At 36.3% G+C, this 23,046-nt stretch overlaps 1 protein-coding gene across 6 annotated transcripts in view; it reads left to right on the top strand.

Annotated features, from left to right (window-relative positions):
* The window catches only part of UPF2 (UPF2 regulator of nonsense mediated mRNA decay), a 63,215-nt gene that overhangs the window by 33,375 nt on the left and 6,794 nt on the right, over window positions 1-23,046 (top strand). For 4 of the 6 annotated variants that reach the window (XM_040547287.1, XM_040547278.1, XM_040547306.1 and 1 more), the window contains 10 exons: window positions 1,313-1,498; window positions 2,026-2,229; window positions 2,784-3,059; window positions 4,197-4,380; window positions 8,189-8,328; window positions 9,697-9,801; window positions 11,140-11,238; window positions 11,961-12,128; window positions 16,785-16,926; window positions 20,693-20,813. In XM_040547287.1, the coding sequence (XP_040403221.1) occupies window positions 1,313-1,498; window positions 2,026-2,229; window positions 2,784-3,059; window positions 4,197-4,380; window positions 8,189-8,328; window positions 9,697-9,801; window positions 11,140-11,238; window positions 11,961-12,128; window positions 16,785-16,926; window positions 20,693-20,813 (1,625 nt within the window). Of the gene's footprint in view, window positions 1-1,312; window positions 1,499-2,025; window positions 2,230-2,783; window positions 3,060-4,196; window positions 4,381-8,188; window positions 8,329-9,696; window positions 9,802-11,139; window positions 11,239-11,960; window positions 12,129-16,784; window positions 16,927-20,692; window positions 20,818-23,046 lie in introns of those variants that run through there. The other 2 variants (XM_040547291.1, XM_040547314.1) reach the window with 1 other exon arrangement.

The following is a 23,046-nucleotide window of genomic DNA, read 5'->3' as shown; positions in this document are numbered from 1 at the left end:
GAGACCTCCCAGGCAACAGATGCAGGCAATCTAGGAAAATTACCTTATTTGTTGTGTTACTGTGTTACCCAAAGTTATTCTTCCTCGTTGAGCTACTGGCTGAAACTCAAGGCTAAGGAGCTGTTTGAGTACCTTTGCATTTCAGTTTAACTGAGTCACTACCTTGTAAAAGAAGTTTGAATTTATTCAAGCTCAGTAGAAAGTTCACCAACATGACAAATTGTGCTGCTTCATCAAAGAAAGTTTAAATTCTTGACATTGTTTTTATATCAATTCATACAATCCAATAAAGCAATTGTATGCAGTAATAAATAGTATTTGCACCTTAGTTTGGCTTATGTTTGCTGTGAATTACTGAATAAGCAACCTCTATTGAATAATGAAGTCCAAGTCCGTGCAGCTTTTTTTCCCTGTTGAACCACCTTGGAGTGGTTTAGAACGTATCAGCTGATGTACATAAAAAAAATCTGTGCATGCACGTGTATATGGAAGTGTTTTGTAATGAAATTAAGCTCACATCTTTAGCTGTAAAAATCAGCAGCTTTGATTACCACTTGTTCTTGTACATAATTCTTAGATCCAGGAAACCTTTAAAAACCCACCAAATAAGTCTTGAAGTATGTATCCAAAATGAAATACAGAGAAAAGATGGTGTTCAGTGAGGAAAACGAGGGCAATCTTGACAATTAAACAGAGTAATTAGTGTTGACTAATGTAGTAAGCTTTAACTTTTATGACTTGTTTTTTTTTTTTTCTGAAACGTTCCTTTATGGTAGGTATTGTTTTCTGTGCAATCTATACTGCTTTTGGTAAACAGTAACAATGAAGCACATAATAAGAAAGATGCCATTGCCTAAACCACTGAAAATTCCTGTGAAACCATCACTATAAACCTTCTGGAGTTGCACATTGCTGTATAAAGTAGTTTGGCACTTTCATGTTGATGCACTATGTGTCAAGAAATCCGTATTTCAGCAACTTTACATTAGATGTGGTTAATGAGACGAGCCACCCTGTTCAAAATATCTTATTGAACTAAACATCAGCATTTAAAATTCAAGTTAGACAGTACATAACTTCTCAGTAACTTTTTTTGTGGTTATCTTTTATAAAAATAGAGCATGTAAAGAAAAATGACCATGTAAATATCAGCACAGAACCATATATGTGCTTTGTTCTTTCCTTTCTCCAGCCAACGTTTCAACTTGTTTTTTTGCAACCTTTTATATTTCCTTAGTCCCAAACTTAAATATGAAAGGTTTTCTCTTGAAAATGGCAGTATCTCTAGCTGATCGTTTGCATTTATTTCCAGGAACAAATGATGAGAAAGAAACAAGCAATGCATCTTGATGCCCGATATGTTACAATGGTGGAAAATGCCTACTACTACTGTAATCCCCCTCCAGCTGAAAAAACTGTGAAGAAAAAACGTCCTCCCTTGCAGGAGTATATTCGTAAGCTTCTCTACAAGGATCTCTCAAAGGTCACCACAGAAAAGGTAAATCCTTTTGAAGTCCTGTTACAAGTGTTGCTGGAAGTGATGTAGTGTTAAGTTTTGAAGGGTTGGGGGACAGTTAGATTTTTTTAATTGTAAGGAAGAAGGATCAGTTTTGTATCCCCAGTTAAGATTTTATTTTTTGTAATGCGTAGGTGATCCAGTCATGGAGCTGCATTCTCCAAAGCATTAAGTGCTGAACAAACAGAGAATGAAATAAGAATCTTTGTGCTAAGTATCTTACATTCAGAGTGAGATAAAAGCCTACAGTTAAATACAGACAGTAAGAGCAATAAAATCATGGAACAGGTTGGAGTAGTTTGATTAGTAGCTAGACAACAGCATTTTTGGGTTACTTTTATAAAGCTTTCCGTAGCTGCTACAGATGCAGAGGGTGTTTGAAGAAAAGAACAACGCTGTTTTTCAGGTGCTTACAGGGATTTCATCCCAACTGTGGAAGAGGTGATGATTGTGAATATCTTCATATTTTGCCTGCTAAAATGTTAAACTTGTCTTAAAATTTCATTTAGGTCCTGAGACAGATGCGCAAGCTGCCTTGGCAGGATGCCGAAGTAAAAGATTATGTTATATGCTGCATGATCAACATCTGGAACGTGAAATATAATAGTATTCACTGTGTAGCCAACCTCCTAGCGGGGCTGGTCCTTTACCAGGAGGATGTTGGAATTCATGTTGTGGATGGAGTCCTAGAGGATATTCGACTAGGAATGGAGGTAAAAAAAAAAAAAAATAATAATAATAATAATAATAATCCTGTTTAAAGAAAAGAATCCTTAGATTCTGGATTTTTTTTCTGACTTTTCTACCCATTTTTCAGTTGTTTCCTTTATGTGTAGGTTCATTTAAACAAAAAAAATTGGCAAAGATTCCTAGGACAGGGTTTTTTCCTCCTTTATAATAATAGGACTCAATTTATTCTTGCACAGTGTAGTCAGATTCATGCAACTTCATGTCACTGGAGATTAGTCCATATTTTGATAGAGGCTATAATTATAGTTCTCTGGGTAGTGAAAAGTCGTCATGGATTTTGGATAGAGTATGTTAAATGTATTTGAACACTTACAGTAGCTACTTGACTGGCTCTCATAACTGCCTTCGCTACTTTTTAACTTTGTGTAATGCATGTGGTTATATATAACCATCTTATATTGTAATTAATTCTATCAAGCGTTTATACTGCTTTTCTGTTTTTTAAAAGGGGAAAAAAAAGTTTCACAAAGATTCTATTATGTCTACATGATAAAATGACTTTTTTTTTCCTGTAAAGGTTAACCAGCCAAAGTTTAACCAGCGGCGGATCAGCAGTGCCAAGTTTTTGGGGGAGCTTTACAATTATCGAATGGTGGAATCGGCTGTAATATTTCGAACTCTATATTCATTCACATCATTTGGTGTGAACCCTGATGGTAGTCCTAGTCCACTGGATCCCCCAGAGCATCTTTTCAGAATCAGACTAGTCTGTACGATCCTTGATACCTGCGGGCAGTATTTCGACAGAGGATCCAGCAAACGAAAACTTGATTGCTTCCTTGTATACTTCCAGGTATTAATACACTTTTGTCATACTTCTGCAGATTTCTTTTAGCAAGCTAATGTATGGCAGTCTGTTTATATATTTCTGATTGTTCTCCGCTATAATTTTTTAGAATCTTCTCTGTCTGGTAACTGTTTTTATGTGAAAGTGAAGTGTATGTTGATGTGTAGATGTTACTGTTGCTCCAACAAGTTGCAGACCACTGGGTAGCAGTTGATTTGCTGGAGGTTTAGGTCTGCCAATCAGGGTGTCTCAGCAAGTGGAGAAATGGGCTTATGGAAACCCTGTGAAATGCAGTGAAAGTAAGTATCAAGTGTTGCAGCTGGGATGGAATAGCTCCATGAACAGCATAGTCTGGTACTGCCTACCTAGAAAGTAGCTCTGCAGAAAGAGAGCCAGAACTCCTGGACTATGTGAACACTAGAGCAAGAGTCAGTTCTGCACCACTGTGGTGATGAAGGCCAACAGCATACTACCTTGCATTGGCGAGAGTGTAGCCAGCAGATTGAAGAAAGTGATTTTTTTTTTCTTTCCTTTCTACTTGGCTCTTAAGAGCCACATCTAGAGAGTTTTTTCCAGGTCAGGGTTTCCTGGTAGATGAGAGCCTTGGAACTGAGCTGAGTCTAGTGGAGAGGGTCACTAAAATGATCTGAAGACTTGTAGTTCCCACGTTGTGGGGTTGCTCAGCTTGTGGAACACAGTGTTAGAGGGGGGGGTGGTTAGATTGCTGTCTTCAGCTATCTAACAGAGCTTGTGAAGAAGGAAGAGTAAAGTTCTTCTCAGGCACGCTTAGTGAGAGGATGAGCGGTAATGGCCACAAGATGCAGCAAGTTCTGACCGGATAGATTTAAGGAGAAAAGATTCACAGTGGGAGTTTCACACACTAGGGTGGGTTCCCATGAGATGATGTGGAAATTCCATTCATGGAGATCATGCTAAAAGTTTCTGGACCAGATTTCTTTCTGCTTCCTTCTTTAAACTACACTAAAACAGTGTTTAGTGGTGTCAAAATATCTTGACTGTATGAAATAGAGTAGTGATGTGAAATTTCTTGCATTTCCTACCGTATAAATGTGGCTAGGCATTACAAACTTAGTTTATAAATGCCATTGTGCATACAACTGATTTGAATATTTTTCTTTCTAGCGGTATGTTTGGTGGAAAAAAAGTCTGGATGTCTGGACAAAAGACCACCCGTTTCCTATAGACATTGACTATATGATCAGTGATACACTGGAACTCCTGAGACCAAAGATAAAGCTCTGCAATTCTCTGGAAGAAGCTATCAGACAGGTTCAAGACTTGGAAAGAGAATTCTTAATAAAATTAGGTAAGAGAATGCGCAAGGGGAATTAAATCTCTTTTGACGGTTCCTGTATTACTTAAAGTTACTGTTTGCATGACAATGATGGGTAACTATCGTTATTCTCATGATATGATCTTTTTATTCTTGTGATGAAAGTGTTTTTTTGTAGCTTGATTACATTTTTCTGATCTCCATAGGGCTCATAGAATCTTCATAACGCTTAAGTGTTGGGGTGTTTTTAAAAAAATAAGAATAAAAAACACAACAAAGAAGTTGATAGAAATATATTATTTGTTGGTGTGTGTATGTAGTAGTATGGTGCAGACAAAATAGTGCAAATGATAAAGAAGAAAGCTATGCATTTTACTTGAAAAATTTGGGAATCATACTTTACTACAAAAAACAAGGAGCATCTGCACGTTCAATTACTGTTGGTTGGTGAGCACTGATGGAAACCAGCTAAGTCATTCTGGTAGCTTGGTTGCTTGCAACTCTTATGTTCCTTCCCCAGTTCTGAACTTGACTACAGCTGCTGTTGTCCAAGTAAGCAGTAGTATAAGACTGTGGTAAAAGAGAGAACATGTTTCTCTCCAAATACTGTCATGTATTTTGATCCTTACACTTTCTTTGGAATAATTTTGAATGGGCTTTACATTTCAACAGAGATCAAAGGATAATTTAGTTTTCATGAATTAGAACTTCGGATTATTAAACTTACTTTTTCCTTACAATATCTAGCTTGTAGTTCCTGCTCAAGCAACAGTGATTTATTTATAAATAATGAAAGATTTATTTATAAATCTTGCTTCAGGTATCTATGTTACAATCAGTTAATTTCAGGAAAAAATGATAGACTTGCAAGCACAGCTCACAAAAAAGTTGACAAAAAAAAGGTTAGTGTTTATCTAAAACTACCATCACACTTAAGTAGGGCTATATACAAAACGTTTTAATAGTTTTTGGAAACTACTATGCTCATTTCTCATTATGTAGAGTTTTTTAATCTTCAGTTTTTATTTGAAGATCAGCTTCTTCATGACAAGTTTTTATATGTAAATTTTACATTTTTAGCTGTTAATTATAGCCTTGTAAGCATTTCATCTAGGTAGACAAGTTCAATTTTCAGAATAATCCTTTAATCCAGTGGGATGAGTGTGTGTAATTGCCAGGTAAAACATTGCAACTTATGTTTTAAGAGGAATTTATATTTTTAATATGTTGTTCATTTAATTGATGTGCCTTAGAATTATGTAGGTAGTAACTGAAATGCAGGGAAGAATTTCCTTATGGTATAATTAAATTACTAGCTTTTATGCTCTCAAAATGGTAACTAAGAAGTAATTCGTAACTCATTGTATAAATTGTAATGTTCTTTGCAAGGTACTGAGCACTTCCTCCATACGATTGGTAAGAACTTTTGTTCTCTGAAAAAGTGCTGCTGCTATAGCACTTTAATTCAGTGTAGCTAAAAATTGGGAAGGGGGGAGTGTTGCTCACTGAGTATGAGGGAGTTCCCTCTGCTTAAGTCGGTTGCTCTTCCAAAACTGCTAGCTATTAAACCTCTGTTATAGGGTGGGGGTATTTCCAAGTCCTACTTATTAGGACTTATAAGAAGTTATTAGACTTCTTTAGAAGACCAACTTATTAGAAGTTGGTCTCGGGAGATTGTCATCTGCCTCTTCTGATCTGTGAAGGCTATGATGATAGATGTGAACATATCTGAAGGGAATTATGGTTTTTTTATACTTTAAGAACTCTAGTAAAACTGCAGTTCGTGATCAACTTGTACCCACAGTCCAATGGCCCACGGACAACAGTACTGAGAATGTATCGTGCTGAAGACCGTGATGTGCTTTGCTTTTGTCTGTTTGAAGTGTAATTCTAGGCAGAAGTGGAGTAGTTTGTTGCATGCAGACCTTGAATTGGGGACTCTTGGTTCCTGTGCCACTCTGGTGACTTTGTGTGGGTGAGAAAATACTGAGAGTGATTCTGAAGAAAGTCTTGCATAATTCTAGAGCAGAGCAGATTTTGAAGAGCACAGTGTGTATAAACCAGAAAAAAAAAAAATGAAACCTCTGGAATATGAAGAAGGAAGTATACCTGAGTTCACACAGCACTGAAATCCTCACTACCTACTCTATAGCCGTAAATGCTATTCACTTCACAGTTGTGTCTAATTTAAGCGTGGCTGTAAGGATTCACTTCTTCCTAAAGCTGGTCTTTGTGATCTTAGCTGTCAAACTTTGAGATTCTGTAAAGAAACCTGACTGTGTGTATATGCATATTGCACATGCATAAAAGCATCTGGAGGTAGAGAAAAAAAAGTCTGGTATGCACCAAACTGTTTGTCTATTCAGAATCTAGACTTCTGGCTAAGAATTGCACGTTGCAGCACTTGTTTTCTGCCATATGCAGAATGCAAATAAGGGATGCCATGAGCACAGAACTGATGTGTTCATTTGCTGGCCAAAAAACTTTAATAGTCAACCCTGGTATAATTTCAAAATACAAATGGTAAACCGTATAGTAACAGTATTGATCCCTTAGCACAAAAAAAAAAGTGTTGTGGAAGGCTGACATCAGCATCACTTTCTGCTACATCAAGCCGTGATCCTCTGGAGGATTAAATGACTTGGTAGATTAATGAAAATAATAGAATGTATGAACAGAATAGGGTATGATAGAACTTTGTTCTGTTTTTCAGTGGATGGCTTAATTTTTGCAATAGCTGTTTTCTAAGAAGTCTCTTTTTTCATGAATATCAGAACCATGCTCAATTCTCAAATATTTTCTCTGAAAAAAAATCTTATAAAAATCTGTATCCAAAAGTAAATTGTACACCAAAGCTCTGAAAGAAACTAAAATTTACTCTTCACTCCTGTAGGAATGGTACAGGTAAGGAATATTACATTGAAAGACATCTGTTCAACAACTGTTGAAAGAAGACAGTTTCTGGGGAGTTACACTTGATTCCTTGCATGCAGAGTAAACTCAAATGGCTTGAGGAATAGAGGTGGCAGGTAGGTCAGTGCAGAAAAGCACAAGATGAATTAAAACTCAGTGAGAGAACTGTCAGTCCTGTCTGCCAGTAGGATGAGCACATCAGCCAATAGTTTTGGAAGAGGCTCTGATTTTCTCAAGACTTTATGTAGGTACTTATGTCCTTGTAGGTTCAATTGCAGCCTCGGAACATTAGAAAAGAAAGAGTCAGAAAGGTTGGTTGATTATGGGGTGAGCAAATGTTTCTTTCAAAACTCTTAATTTGCCTGTAACAAATAGAAGTACCATCATCTATTATTTCTCTGTCAACAAAAATACAGTGGAAAAACTTGAGTACTTAAAGCGTGCTAAAGAAAATTTAATCGAATGCTTTTTGACTAATCTTTAAGAACTTGAAGATTCTCTTGAAGTAGCACGATGTACTGGAACTAATGCTGCAGAGGTTTGTCTTCCGGGCTCTGCCACTTCAGTTGAGCATCCGTGACTTAGGGCTCACATGTCAGTGCATATTTCAGTAAAGTTGTGTGTTTAGTTTGAAGTTATTTGGCAGCTGTTTGCACTGTGCAATTTCTTGACTGATCTTCTATGAAAGATTTTAAACATTTTCCATAATGTTTTCCTCCTTTTCTTGAGGGGAAGTTGTTACCCTTGCTGCTGATTATTTATGAACAAGGTAACTATAGATAGAAAATTCTTCTATTGAAAAACAAAATCTTATGAGCCATTGGAAGTTTTGGTATTCAGCAGCAATGGACTTCTGAAGTGATCCTACACATATAATTTCTAATATTCTAACTCTTTTCTTTGTTCTAATTCTTTCTCCAATCTACAGGGCTTGTGAATGACAAAGATTCCAAAGATTCCATTACAGAAGGAGAGAATCTGGAAGAGGATGAAGAAGAAGAAGAAGGTGGAGCAGAGACAGAGGAACAATCCGGAAATGAAAGCGAAGTAAATGAGCCAGAAGAAGAGGTGAATTTAATCATTTACCTTGCCTTGCATAAAAAGAATGAGTAATCAATATTTTGATGCTTTCTGAAGCCCTCGTATGTCACAATTAGCAGGTGAAATGTGGGTATGCACAACCAAGGCAGTACACTGAGGGTATATTTCTGTCCCAGTGGTATATATATGGAAAACTGAATACGATGGTGTCTGAGGCTTATTCCAGAGAAACTATGATATAAACTTGAACCTGCATCTTTACTTAGGGTTTATGCTGCTTTTCAACCAAAAGATGCCGTTAGTTCTTGTGGCACGTGAACACATGCAGATCATTGCCTTTACCTGTTATAGAGACAAACATTGACTAGATGTCAAAGCAGTCATGTAGGAAAAATAACAGGTGTTCAGAGTATACCTACATAATGTGAACAAATAAGATTTATGGAGCATAATAAAAACTTCTTTGTTTACTGTGCCAGTAATCTTTTGAATCAGAAGTGGTGTAGCCAATAGAAAAAAAAAAGCAGACGTAAATAAAAATTCTAACTTGTCACTATGATACAGCAAAGTTGACATGATAATGTTGGTATTATGATAAAATGAATTCATCAAGGAAATAGGAAACACTTTTTCTCCTTATGCTTGGGTTGGTTGGTTTACTAGGGATCCAGTTCCTAGTTTCAGCTGATGACTCGGCATTAAAGTTTCTGAAGTTTGGCTGGTTTCGTGCCTTTACCCACAAGTTAGTCAGATGATTAGAATCATAAATGGTTGAGGGCACGAAAACGGACTTCTGGAGGTCTTGACCAACCACCCAGCTCAAAGCAAGGTTACCTGTTATCTACAACTGGTTGACCAGGGCAATGTCCAGTTTGAATAACTCCAAGGATAGAGATTCCACAACCTCTCCAGGCGATCTGTTCTAGTGTTTTAAAAATCATTGTAGTAATAAAATCAATATCTTAAAAAACCCTTAAGTTTAAATGAAAATTTTCAACGTTTTGCTGTATATTCTTTCAAATGGTAAATAAAGCTGGCTGAGTTCAGACTGTAGACTTGATGTGAAACGCTAAAACAAGCAAACAAAAACCACCAAAAACATTTACTAAAATTAATCTAAACAGGTTCACATGGAGGTGGGGTGTGAAAGATGCAGAAAATGTGTGAGAGGAGTCAAGTGCAAGTGGCCTTTTTGCTTTTTCTCCAAGTGAAATGAAGCGTTGGGGTGCTTTTAGCATTGGAAACAGACATCAGCATGTTGTCACTGAAGATGTATAATTCAGTTGTGTAAAGCCTTGTATTCCTCAGAATACCACTGGTGAACGAGTGTAACTTTTTATCTTTAAAACAGTTAAGTTTATTTTATTCACAAATTATAAATGTTGAACATTTCAGGAGGGTTCTGACAATGAGGAAGAAGAAGGTGAAGAAGAAGAAGAAGAAAACACGGATTATCTTACGGACTCCAATAAGGAAAATGAAACTGATGAGGAGAATACAGTATGTATTGTTACTCTAAATAAGTAAATTGATTTATGCTGCTTTGATTTTCTTTACTGAATGTTTTTTTAGCCAGTGCTGCTCGTAATGTATTGGGAAGACACTGCAAAAACACCTTCTGCTATTATTTCAAATACATTTTAGAGCTTATATTTTCAGACTTTCACCATTGCCTTCTGAAAATGTTCATGTCATCAACTTTACTACATGTTTTCACAGGACTGCATTTTCACAGGTAGCTAGACTGGAAAAAGTTGCATAAGTGATGGTTTTGCAGTGCCAGCAATGGTAGCAAACTGGTACAAGGTAAACTGGACTCTGTACTACACCTCAAAACCGAAGAGGAGACAAACCAAAAAATGCAGAATAGCTAAAATATGGATTTTGGAATGGCAAATTGTAATTAAGCCTTGTTTTTAATTTTAATTTTTAATTAATTGCAGTTACATAATAAAGAAAGTAATGATTGTAATAGAACAATGCGTTGGGGTACTGACTTTAAAAAGCAGCATATAAAAGCTTTTTTTTTTTTTAACCCTGCTGTTAAACTGTTAAATCACTGTTCAGGGAATAGATTTCAGCATTGCTTATAGCAGAGGAACAAGCAGCATTGTTGCCAAAAGCCGAAATGAGTGAGGTTGGGAGCTAGAACTTATGTTGCATGGTCTCCAGTTCCAGCACTATTTAGATGGTGCGTTTGCTTGGTGCTGATCTGCTACCTTAATTATAAGGCACTGGAGTTTGTGCTTACAAATTGTGCTCATGGCATCCTGCTGCTGGCTGAATTCCAGTTCCTTTACAGTTGTAGGTGTCAATGAGTAAAAGCATTTCTCTACCAGTTTAGCATTATGTTTTGGTTCACTTTAAAATTGAAAAGAAAATACTTAGTTATTATTTTTCCAAATTTTTAAGCGGTGAACACTCTCTGTATACCAAGAGGTACGTTAAAGTACTGTTTTTTGTCACGTTGTGCTTTCCAAATACTGAAGGATGTTATTTGTCTTGAAAACACCATCTAACTTTATGGACTTCAAGGAAAAGTTGGACTGGGTGTAGTAGGGATAGAGATTTTTCTTTGTGATGTTGTCATACCTAGAATATGTACATACATGCTAGTATGTTCAGAATGTTATGAGTGACCAGCCTTCATAATGCAGTAAATATCAGAAGATACTTCTTCAAGAAAATAATCCAGGCAAAAAACATTCTTATTTACCAATTTTTTGAAACTTGATTATGTATGTCATGGAAGCAATGAAGATTTCTTTTTACTTCTAGACTGAATATTCGTATTTCTGAAATTGATGTAATGGAGGGTTTTTTCTTTCATTGTAATAGGAAGTAATGATTAAAGGAGGAGGACTTAAACATGTCCCTTGTGCAGAAGATGAGGACTTCATTCAGGCATTGGATAAAATGATGCTAGAAAATCTTCAGGTATAAATCTTTTTCTTAAAGTAATGTAATTAGCTGTGCAGCTACATTTATTTATTTATTTTGTAAGTAAATGATTAATGCATAGCTAACCATACTAAAAAATGTTTTGTTTTTTTCTTATGGCCTCTCTTCTGCAATTGGCATGCTTAGATAAGTAGCGTTCAGACATTAATAGCTTGGCCAGTGAGAATATATGACATGCTGACATCTTTTATTGGTTAAATAATAATTGCATCGGATATTAGGCAACACTTCTGACTTCATTGTAGACTACCCAAGCTTAGCTTATAACAGGTCTGAAGTGTAGCTGCACTTAAATTTACATTACCTCTAAGTGCTATGTATGGTTTTCAATTGCATCTGGTAAATACTTGAGTACTGCAAGCCCTGAATGAGGACATTATTAATCATATGCGATAAAAAAACATCCTAAATATATGATTTCCATTCTCGAGTGTCACTAATCACTTCTCTAGATTTCTTTCCTTAAAAGGTTAGGTTATCCAGAATTCCTTTAAAACATGAAGTGTTCTGTCAATAACTTTCTTCTTCATAAGCAAGGAAAACAAGGAAAAATGTAATACAGCTTAGTGAATTTTTATATATATTACTCTACTTTCTTGGAAGGTTAAACTTTTTCTCAGTCATTAAAATGTGAATGTTATTAGACTTCCTGACATTCTTAGCATGTATTATTTTTACAATTTACATCCTTTTAACAGCAACGGAGTGGCGAATCAGTTAAAGTACATCAGTTGGATGTGGCTATTCCCCTACATCTCAAAAGTCAGCTGAAGAAGGGTCCCCCACTTGGAAGTGGAGAAGGGGAGTCAGAGTCTGGAGACACAATGCCATTTGTCATGTTAACACGAAAAGGCAACAAACAGCAGGTAAGAGTTTATGTAAGGTATAGGTTTTCCATTAAAAAAAAAAAAAAAAGAGCAGCAGGGAATACTCTTTCACTTTTTTAAAAGTCACTCTCTATATGACTTAAAAAAAAATTTTTTGACTTTCAACTTCTTCATTTTTCTCAGAATAGGATGCACACCTCTTAATTTTGAAGTATAGAAAATATCAAATGCAATTCCTTGGAATTCTTGCTGGTTAACAGAAATCAAGTACAACAATTCTTTGGTTAAATTGTACCATTATTAATTTTATGTTCCCTGAGTTAAACCTATAGGGACAATGGTATGTTTTCTTTTTTAAATACTGTTGTAGATAAAACACATGTGGTTGACAAACAGGCACTGAAAGTTCAAAGGAGTAGGAAAGAAAAGGTGAAAGAATATTGTGAAATCTCAAAGATTCTGCAGATTTTGCTGAAAACACATTCAGCTTTAAATCAAAATGTTTGCTAAATTCAGTTTCCTAAGTAACTGCTAGTTGGCTGAATTTGTTCAACTTGGAAAACAGTCATTATCTGAAGGCTTTTTAAGAGGATTCTTCCAGAATGAGCTGAGTGAATGTCTCCGAAACTTAAATGGAAATCCTGTTAACTTAAAACAAAAGCAAAACAAACAAGCAACAAAAACCACTCCTTGCTTCATGCAGCAAAGCTATACGTTTGTCTTGGCTCTTTTCTCCGGTATATGCTGGAATGTTCCTGGATCAGCAAATGCATAATACACAAATACCTAACACTTAACCACATAAAGGACATAAACCATGACAAGAAATTTACAGATGACTTTTTTTAGTTGTGTAAATTGATGATAAAAATGAATGACTCTAGTGAGCTTGTGGAAAGCAAAAACAATGCATTATTTCATTCCATCCATCTGTAGCTTTTTTTATTTGGATCTGTCATTGCTTTATTTTTGACTTTTGTTACCTGAATTTTTGCAGCAGCGCAGAATAGTGGAGGTATATAAGCTTTTTCCTTCTCAAATGAAAGACACTTTAAAAATCTGCAGAAAGCGAGAAGGTCTGTTATCACAAAACACCGGAGTAATGTAATTTTAAATCTGTTTTTAAGCTTCATTATTCTATTAAGAAAATGCTGTGCTAAGTACATGCTTTCAGAGTGTAAGTAATGATACCTGTTTGAGAAGGCACGTACTGTGTGTATTTAGCAGTGATGATTAACTGATTTTCTTACTACATTTGTTTGGTTATTCTGTTGTCCTGGAACTTGAACATTGTGTATAGAGTTATACAAAAGTTGGAAGTGAGGAATTCTAACTGCTGTCATTGAGTAGGAAAGGGATTTAGAGAACATTGTTCAAAAAGTGTTTGGCTTTGTCAGGATAACTTACTGGGAATATCCAAAGTGACCAGGAATTTTAGGATCTGCATATTCTTAGCAAGGGGAAAATATTGCTGGCATTCTACGGCTTGAAGAAGAAAGCACAACTTGTTCAGGAGATTTCCCTCCTCCTTCCCCTAGTATTTGCTTTTGGGAGTAGGCTCTTCCTGCCAAGACTCCTCTAAGTGTTTCTAGAAATTATTATTTATTTTTTTTTAAAAAGTCACCCTATATGCTACTTCATTTTTTCGAGTCAATGAAAGGCTTCTTTGTCCATAATTTTGCATTCAGAAAAAAATACGTCTTAGTAGTCATTTTTATAGAAAAATAAGCGGGAAAGAAGAGGTGGAGTTGAAAAGAAAATAATAGTTTCTTAAAGTACTTTATTTTAAAATCCGTGAGCAGAAATTGTACTGAGCTTTGAAGTGTTGGATGTATAATTTACTGGTAACTTAGCTGTAAACTTTTCAACGTTTTAAAAACAGGCAAAAGGATTACACAGACAACTTAGAAGGCTGTAAGTAATTTCTTATCCTTAAAGTCAATCAAATGGTGAGCATCATCACCTCACTGTAATGTCAACTAATCACTTCCTATCTTATCAGTTGGCTCGATCTGTGCTCTTTGTCAAAGGTACTGCAGAAACTGGAAGTCACAGCTGTAGAGGAAGTACTTGCTGATGAAAATGGAATGCACTGAGCTTCCTTCTGGAGGTTAATATTTGATGGTTGATGTCCAGTTGTTAAATGCTCAGTTCACATGCCAGTGTTCTGCCTGATTTTAGTGGGACATTGGCTACCAGGTGTTTGAAACAACACAACAACTGATTGCTGTTTACCAGCAGCATATAACCTGAATTAATAGTCATTGCAGGCTGATAACAGCAAGGACATCATAATTTATTCTCCTCTGTCAGACTGTGATCAACAGCAGCAGGTGGTAGGAAGAATATCAGGTAGACCAGGGTCTTATTTTTACCTGTCACCTACAGTGTCCTTGCATGACAAAACTGACAAAAGTAGCAGCAGTAGAACTCAACGTGGATGTTGGAAATCAGACTGTGGCAGCATGAGTTACCCACAAAAAGTGAGAGAACAAAGGGAAGTAAAGAAATGCGTCGTAAGTGATGAGATCCAAGGTATAATACCATTGGATGATTTTTGAAATCATCCAAGATTTATGCCAGGTAGATGTGAACACAGGTGAGATTTAGACTGTCAAAAAAAGTGTCACCTAACAGCAAGAAATGTGGTTAGTTCTTAAGGTAAGATTTCCTTTCATTTGAAAGATTTTTAGCAAGATAGCATAAAAAGGTAATATCCATAGAATGGTCATCTGGCCTTGAATGTTCTCTTTTCTCAGCGAAGTTTTTATCAAATCTGTAATCTGATCTGGTCTTCTGAGTGGTCATTTTTAGTTCATTCTTCAGTTTGCCATCTCAGAAGTTGAATTCTTTATATTCTGTCCCCATTTCACAGATCTTACAAGAGGTTGTCACTACACCTCTTTGCAGACTGGAAATGTTTCATTAGCTCAGTAGTCACATCCTTTAGTGATTGTCGTCAGTGACTTGATGATTTCAGCTGACAAGCATCAGATTGCCTTGAGATAGTGACTCAGTGATATTTTGTTAATTACCAGCCTGTTGTTTCTTTGGATCCGTTTCTTTCATCTGCCCCCATTTTATATTTCACTTTTCTTTTTCCTACTGTGAGCATCCTGTCTGGATACATTTACCACCCACTTAGACACGGTAAATCCATAGAATAGACAAAAAGCAAAGGATGTATTAAGATGGCTGAGGAGCTTCATGGTGAAGCTAGGAAATGATTATTACCATGAGATGCTGCTAGTGGACTGGTTAGTTGCTTCTGTAGGTTGTGTAAACCTCATTTGAGAATACCTGGGAACTTGCATAGTCTGCTCAGTAACTACAGCTTTTCTCTTGGAATTTCAGGAACTTTCATTTTCATTTCCTACATAAACCTTAATAACAAGCTTGTATTGGCATTCAATATAACTGATAACTTTGCTTAATAAAAAAAAAAAAATCCTTTGCCTCATCTAAGTAAACACTTCAGTTGATAGGGTTTTATTTTACTCATTTTTTTCAATTCTTTGTAAGAGTCTATCTTAACTGCTTGAAACAGTTTATTTTCAAATGTAACATCTGAGCACTTGATATCTTCTCACACTCCTCATTAATGTGCTGCCAGTGGGGCTCTGCTCTGTAGTAGGTATTTTGAGCTTTTTCAGTAATCACTGCATGAAATACTACGTGCATGCAGTGAAGACTGTTTACTACATAGCATCTCGACAGAGGTTTTGTTAATGTACCATTTCGTCTGCGGTTTTGACAGCGTAGCAGAAGAGAACGCTGAAATTTGCCCGTTTCTATTTCTGTGGAAATAGATTTCAGATGATGAGAACAAGCAGCGGGATTCAGAGTAGTTCGTGGAATATGGAGTGTGATTATCTTTAAACGCATTATCCTACTTATAGCTTGGAAATATTTATTTCTAATGGAGATGCAATTGAAAGGGGAAGTGAAATTTTTCTGAATATTTTCACAAACTTTATCGTTAAAGGGTTTCTGAAAGCTATTGTTTCAGTTTGAAGTCAGATTAAAAATTACTTTTTGGGATTACTCTAAAATATTTTCCTGTGGCAATATGAGCATGAATTTTGAGTCTGAGGACGAAGAAAATATATCCATCGCTATGTATTTTCCTAGCACTAAGGAGCTAGAATCATCCATAGAAAAGAGGAGTACTCGCCAAGGAATGCTGGAGGATACCTGAAATCCTCAGAACTTCTCTCTCCTCTGTTATCACAAGGGGTAATAGTAGAACTTCTGCTTAGGGGTTTCATCTCTTTTTTGGAAGAAAGAGAACTTCGTAGGGAGATGCAGCTTTCTTGAGCCAGCTGTGGTGGTTTTATCTCAAGACCAGTGTAATTCACTGCGGGGATGTCTATGTAACAAGGCTTGTATCAAAATAAGAAATAAAGCATATAGCTATGTGTTGCTGGTGAGAATGTTGTTCCAATTACTGGTGTAATTGTCTGTTGCCTTAGCAAAGCATCAACCTTTTTTGTGTGTTCTGTACGTCTTCAGAGCATCCAAGTACCTTGTATTTTTCTCATGTGTCATTAAGCAAAGTAGAGCTAAAAAAAAAAAAAGGAAAAATATTTTTCAGTAGAAACTTCTACAGAAGGTAACTGATCATAATGTAGAAATAACCATTACCCTTCTGTCTTTTTTTATCTGATGGGCACTTAAACATGTTTTCACTTGCAGTTTAAGATTTTAAATGTACCGATGTCTTCCCAACTTGCTGCAAACCACTGGAACCAACAGCAGGCTGAACAGGAGGAGAGAATGCGGATGAAAAAGCTCACTTTGGATATCAATGAGCGGCAAGAACAAGAGGACTACCAGGGTAAGAAAATAACAGAGTACTTCATTTTCATCTTCAGAGGAACTTTCATGGATCTGCAGAAATATCTGTGATAATTAGCAGTAGAAGTTCTGAATATTATTTTGTAATACTTCATGGAAAACCTGTACTTCAGCTCTTCATTATATACACGCTTTACTCTGTGCTCAAAGATGTTTTCACAGCTCTCCCATGAAAGGGAGCTTTTAAGTGGGTCTCAATAAATCTAAGCATTTCTGTTTAGTTTGGGAAAGGAGAAGAACTGGGATCACAGTTTCCTTGAAAATAAGCTTATTTTTTTGTATGTGGAAAAAAAAAAATCACAAAATTAATCTGATGTTTGTGGCATTGTCTCCATTACTGGAAGAGAATTGAGTTGGATATAAGAGGTATTCAGTCTGTGCAATTTAAACTCTGGTTTTTAGGTATAAATACACAAGGGTATTTGGGGTCTTCACATTAAGGCCTGCAAATACTAACTGGTAACCTTTGCCTGAGAAATAAGACTGTTACTCAGGTGTTCCAGGAGCCCGAAAAACAGAAAATGTAAGAATACATTAACGAAATGAAAGGTTCATACAAATTATGGCTTTAAAAAGCAAATTAGATCATGTATAAACCAAGCATTTTGGAACATGGACAAATTGAAATAATGAATACAACAAATCATATATAGTCCCTAAACTAGTGCACATGTTTTTATTTTTTTTCAGACTATTTTCCTTGTCTTGCTGAACTAGTAAACAAAGCCAAAACAAATAAAACTGACGGTATTCAGTTCTCTTGTTAGTTTTTCCATTTAACATCTCCAAAGTTCCTGCTCTATTTTTTTGCTGTGAAGATGTTGTAGTCTGGTGGTAATCACAGTATAAGTAGTTAATTATCAGGAAATCTCATTTAAGCTATTTAGTGAAAGGTCATTATTCATTAAGAAATGGAAAATTTAAATTAAAGCAGCAGATCTAATTATATATTAAAAAAAAAAACCACATCATGGAAACTAACACTTCATTCAGGATTTTGATAACACAAGAACTAAGCTTGTAATGCTGAAAAGGAGTGTTTTTCCAAAGTAAGTGCCTACAGAGTTGTGAAAAGGTTGTACGATATATTCTTAGCACTGTTTTACTCTGCTTAAAAATTATTTTCCAAGACGCTTCCCTCTTGTAATGTCACTTGATGAAAAAGAAAGAGAAACAGTAGACTTCAGAATTAGACACTGAAGTGCTTTTTTCAGACTTTTTATGGGGTTTCCCTCGTTAATGACTCTTCTGATATTTTTCTGATGGTCAGAGCATTTGGTTTATTAGGACCTGTCATGTGAATTTGTGGGTATCTTTAAAAATCAGCCTGTTTAATGTAGGATTTTATTGCGAGCAGTTGTGATTCATATCTAAAAGATGATCACATTCATTTCGTCATAGTGAAATGAATCAGACAACCAATATTAATAGAAAACCATTAATAGGCATTTTTTTTACATTCTCAGATTTTTCTTTCTAGGTGCTGTCTGTAAAACATTAATTCATTGGAAATATCAACAATCTAGAAATAGGTTTTGTTGTAATTAATACCAGTTTTAAAATTGATTCATTTTTACCTTGATTTTCTTTTGTAGACCTGGGTAACATGCAAAGTAAAACCAAACTAAAAAGGACACTTTAATTCAACAGATTACACTGGCCAAATAACATTCCTGTTTGGCATTATTTTTAATTACATATAAAATAAATATAAATAACATGCAGCCCGTGGTTCCTTTTGAGGGTTCCTGTTGAGGAGTCAGCTTGCTTGTAACAAGTTTGTACGCATACAAACACACTGACATTTAAAACCAACTCTCTTTTTGTTTCAAGCTTTGAAGTTACCAAGGGTGGGGGAAAGTCATAATTCCTGGAAGAGTGCCTCAAGGTTGTCCGAACTTTTTCATGTACATTTGTTGTTTTTTTCCATCTACACAGATTAGGTGATAAATGAAAACTTACCTGCAAAGTACTTCAAAGTATTACTGAGTAATTATTTAATACTAGTTAATGTTTATTAGTATCACACACACCTTAATGCGAAGAAGCATTAGGAACTGGGTGATGCTAACTCAGGCTAGTATTTTTGTGTATGTTTTTTTTCTTCACTAAAACCAAAGATGGGTGACGTGCTCAGCCTAGCTAATACGTTGTGTTCCCTTGCCTTTTCTCCCTCCTGTTATCTTCTCAATTACTCAGTTTCTCATGTTACTGACTTGTCACAAGCTCCACTATTTTCTTTTACCTACAGTGTGGAAAACAGAAGAGACAGGTACACACGTGCTGGATGGTTCGGTGCTTGCTTCTAGCGCCTGTCTGGCAGTGTACCATCATCTGTTTTCTTCGTGGTCTTGACATTGCCTTGTTAGAGATCTGTCCTGATAAATAGAATTGTTTCTGAAGGATGTAACTTCCTGACGTTTACAACTACGAACTATTCAATGTGTTGAATGGTTTTCTTGGCCTTTTCTGGGTGTTGATAGGGGACATGCAGTGTACAAATACGCGCTTTATTAACTGTTGACACCAATATTGTATATTAAATCATTCATAGGTTTGCAGTTTCCCAAAGATCGAATGGATAACTTACAAAGTGCGTGCAAAGCTTTCAGTAAGTGGTGATAGAAATCTCACCAGTCTCCAGTTCTGACTTGTTCAAGTCTTCCTGAGAGTGGTGGAAGCTTGTTTCTAACGGGTGGTGGGCATGTGTCTCCAATACCAGCCTGGAGATTAGCAGAGATTACAGAACCAGACAGAGCAGACTTTCAAAGATAAGCTGTTTAGCAGCTCGTTCCACCTTTCCCCTTCAGCTATTCCATCTGTTTGCTGAGCGGGGTAGATTCTTGCACAGGTGGACTGTCAGAACTACTTGCCATCCGGTGTGCTGATGTACGGACAGAGGATATGTGGAGGTTCTTGTGATGTATTTGTAATTACATCAGATACTTCATAACCATTAACTTAATCTAGTAAAGACCTATTTTTTTATCACAACAAAAATGAAGTGAAGCTTTACCAGCTGTCAACACATCATGCTTCTACTTAAACTGAACAGAAGCTGGATGTCCAAGGCTAAACTGGTAACTGCAGGCTGCTCTCAGCATCCATCTATTTCTTCCCTCTGATCACGAAGAGCAAAATTCCATCCCAAAAACAGCTGGTGTAATATAGGTCAGCTGAGTCACCCTCTTCAGGTCTGTCTCCTCTGTAAAAGGATCCTATTAGGACTAGTTTAGACAAATACCTGACTTACGGATGCTAATTTAGGACAAGTTTCTCACTGTGTCTCTGCTTGGCAGCAGGATTGTCCAGTTGTTACCATTTCAGGGCAGTTTTATGCTAAGGCTTCCCACAGTGCTGTGAACCTTTGTTCCTCGTCATTGATTCAGTCAGCGGTGGCTGCATTCGGAAGGAAAAGGTCACAGCTCCCTTCTTAAGCACCTGTGATGAAAATCATGGCTGGCAGTTCCTTCTGTAAGAACATCTGGAAACACAAGTTCACGTTATGGGGTTGTGTGGATTTGTCACAGCTGTCTGTGCAATTTCAGTAATTTAAAAAATAATAATAAAAAAATGAGCTGCTCTGGAATAACATGAAAAATATTAACCCTAAAGCAAAAAAAAAAAAGTGTAAATAATGTCTTTTTTTTTTTTTTACTTCGTGGCTGTGAAATGTGATTGTGTAAATTCCTCTTTAAAAAGATACATAACAAATGTATTTAACTTTTTTCTGTTTGAAATTACAGAAATGTTGCAGTCTCTGGCACAGCGTCCTGCTCCAGCAAATACAAATCGTGAGCGACGTCCTCGTTACCAGCATCCGAAGGGAGCACCTAATGCAGATCTAATCTTTAAAACTGGTGGGAGGTAGGACAATCTTCCTCTAAATGTGGTATTTCTGGTTCTAGGCAAGTAATTACCTTCATAATTGAGGCAGATAATGATCTGCATAATGCGAGTAGATTTGTTGGTTTCCTTTCTAAAGCATTCTCTTAAAATACTGAGCAGTGTTTTGTGCTTCTAACATGGTGTCTGTGAATATATCCTTGACAGAGGTTGGGAAGCCAGAGGATTATTTTATTCAGTAGTCACTATACAGCTTTAATATATCCCTGTGCCTTCTCTCACTCAGATTAAGCTTGAGAAAAAAGCTATCAAATTAATGTTGCAGCACAGATTTGAATAGGCAGAAGTTCAGGTGAAATGCAGTGTTTTCATGTTTCTCTTGGTAAAAGTTAATTTTGGAGGTAGGTAGATGAGAGCAACAGTGGGAAGGGACAAGTTTACTTTAGTAAAGTGGTCTATCTTTGTAAACTAGAAATAGGTTAATGTATTATGGTACAGTAATACTGCCAACCTCCTTCTGGTACGTTTCTGTAAGCATTTTTATAGCTTTCTGGTTTCTTGTTCCAACAAGCCCTTATACAGAAACCACTCGTATAAAAAAAATCCTCTTTTTTGAAAAAAAGGACTGCATTTTAACTTTTTTGAACTACTAAATGTAATTCAATAGAATGATTGTTCTCCATTTAGCTTTTCATTTCACTGTGGCCTAATACTGTCATAGAAATAAAAACTATTGTTACACTGAATTGCCATAGCACCTGCAAGTGTTTTACAAGTAACTATGCAGTCTTCTCTTGCAGGTCTTCCAGTTATCTGTCACAAATACCTTGTAGCCTGTGTGACAATGAGCACACTGAAGTTCTTTAAATATAGGGACCAGATCAGCAAATATGATACTTCTAGTTTTATATGTGTGTGTGTATGTGTGTGTATATATATATATATATATATATATATATATATATATATATAAAATAAAATTTACCAGGACAGTAGTTCTTTTCAAAGGCTTTTGTTTTCAAATGTTTTAGGGAAAACATAATTTAGGATTTCACTGTAAACTAGGTCAGGCATTGTCCAGGGAACAGTTTAAGCAGTGTTTCCGTGTTCAGATGTCTGTGCCATGTGCTTGCAATTCTGATATAGTTTTGTCTTATGTAACGTACTCTTTGTTCCCTTTAATCTATAAGCTCCTTAAAGCAGGGACCAGGAAGTTAGTTTTAGTGAGCATGTTTTATTTGCTTCATAGTGCAGTGCTCAGGCTTGCAGTCATGCATCAGTTGAGCCATCCTAGCCTGTAGTAAGGAAACAATACTTTTTTTTTTAACCTGCAGTGAAGGATGCTTAAGCAGAGTTTTTATTTATGGAAGACTGGGTCTAGCCATGGTTTACCACCACTAGTACAGGCTTTGTGTCACTTATACATTTAAGAGCTTCAGATTTATGAGATATATTCAGGATTGTCTTCTGACTTTGACAGGTGAATTGCAGTATTCCTGCCTAGACTACCCTCACTTTCTAGTCAAGGCTACCCCACCAGCTCCTGTGAGGACACTAGAGTATCTTGCTATTTGTTCAGAGCAAAATTTTCACAGTGAGCTTTTCATTTTAGCATCTGTTTGAAGAAATCTTCACTCTTCTGTATGCTAGAACCAATCTGTGTAACAGTCTAATATTGGTGGTAGGTGGACGGTTGGACTTGGATGATCTTCGAGGTCTTTTCCAACCTTAGTAACTATGAACTTCAGATTTGTTTACGTGATGAGTGAGCTAGTTCTGGTTGTTTCTTTGTGTATGAAGACAGATCAGTTGTTTTCTTGCAATAGTAACTCTGAACTTATTGAAAATAATCGTGTCTGTTCCCTTCTTTAAGATCTGCAACTTTTTATTCAAAATTTCCTCAGGTTGGGGGTAATAGGAGCAACCAAATCTCCTTGTTGATTCCATTTTAAACAACGATCTGACAGGTGTTTTGCCTTTACTTTTGTATTGCTGAACATGCTCTAAGCACCAGTATTTTTATTTCACATATCAGTTAGAAAGTTGGGTCCAGATCTGCCTATGGTCCTAGATGACTAAAAAATGAACAAAGGTATCGCTGGGTTCTCTCGTATGGTTTTGGCCATAAACAACTGGATCTGGCTTTGCAGTTAGCCCTACTTTTATAGAATCATAGTAGCAGGAGTTCAGGCTAAATGACCTCCAGAGGGCCCTTTGAACCTAAAATTTTCTGTGATTCTATTTTGGTCTAGCA

This window comes from Cygnus olor, chromosome 1, assembly GCF_009769625.2.
Source record: "Cygnus olor isolate bCygOlo1 chromosome 1, bCygOlo1.pri.v2, whole genome shotgun sequence".
Taxonomy (NCBI): domain Eukaryota; kingdom Metazoa; phylum Chordata; class Aves; order Anseriformes; family Anatidae; genus Cygnus; species Cygnus olor.
The sequence above is the reverse complement of the archived record's forward strand: the minus strand, read 5'-3'. Positions and strand labels throughout refer to the sequence as shown.